This window comes from Alosa sapidissima, chromosome 1 (assembly GCF_018492685.1).
Source record: "Alosa sapidissima isolate fAloSap1 chromosome 1, fAloSap1.pri, whole genome shotgun sequence".
Taxonomy (NCBI): domain Eukaryota; kingdom Metazoa; phylum Chordata; class Actinopteri; order Clupeiformes; family Clupeidae; genus Alosa; species Alosa sapidissima.
The window spans coordinates 14393772-14394878 of record NC_055957.1 but is presented as its reverse complement, the minus strand read 5'-3'; the positions used below and the strand labels follow the sequence as shown (position 1 = coordinate 14394878).

At 38.6% G+C, this 1107-nt stretch overlaps 1 gene segment (V, D, J or C); it reads left to right on the top strand.

Annotated features, from left to right (window-relative positions):
• Nucleotides 1-256: 256 nt before the first annotated feature.
• LOC121719101 lies at nucleotides 257-743 on the top strand. The segment is given in 2 exon segments: nucleotides 257-334; nucleotides 424-743. Coding segments are annotated over 2 exon segments (360 nt in total).
• The last annotated feature ends 364 nt before the right edge of the window (nucleotides 744-1107 follow it).

Below are 1107 nucleotides of genomic sequence, written 5' to 3'. Positions count from 1 at the left end.
CAAAATAATCATTCTGAGGGTGATTTTTTAAATGACATGCAAACTATTTCAGTGTTTTTAATTTCAACATCGTTTCATGTGACAATGTGACAATGCTACTATGGATACATACACACAGAGTGAGAATGTTAATCAGCCACAAGCTCTACCAATCAGTGTTCAGAGTGAGGCCTTCCTGAATGAAGGTCATGTGACTTATTTTAGTCCCAGTAACTCAAGGAGAGGCACCTCAGAGAGGTTTGTTATTTACAGAACTAAGAACATCCTCACATCATCTAGCACAGCATATTCCACATGGAGATAACACTGTTACTGGTCCTCATTATGACAACAGGTGAATTCAAATGAAAAGCATTGGTTGACACATAGTATTGTACGCATGATCATTTTCCATGTCGTAACTCTTTTCTGAATTCTTCACAGACATTGTGGCTGATCACATTACTCCTGCCAACTCCAACATAAAAAATCTGGAAGGAGATAGTGGAAAGTTGCAGTGTTCATATGACACTATCAGTGACTATGTTTACCTTTACTGGTATAAGCAGTATCCAAATGAAGCACCTCAGTATATACTATGCAAAGGAGCCAGATCTAGCAGTCGTTATAGTGATATCCCTGACACTCGGTTTGATTCCACAACATCCAGAGCATCTACTGAGCTCATCATTAAAGTTCTGTCTGTGGCAGACACAGCTCTCTACTACTGTGCCCTGAGGACCCCAGTGATACAAACTCACTGACAAGCTGAACAAAAACCTAAATGCAAATTATAGATCTTAAGATAAGACAGATCAAAGTAGTCTTCCCACAGGGTACATGATATCACACCAACATAACACAATTCTCTCAAATCAACCCTCAGAGTTGTGGTCACACCTGGAGCACACTTTAGCATGGGTTGATTAACAGGGCCAGCTGTGAAAGTATACACTTCAGACATAAGAGTGTGTAGACCTATTAAGGTATAATTTTAAATGAAAGTAGATCTTGATGAACGTGTGCAAACAAGGTTAATTTAGAAAGTAAATATGATGAATTAGTTATGCCAAGACTGTGCCTATGGTATATAAATATAGACTAATTACTTGTAACCTCTCCAGTGCA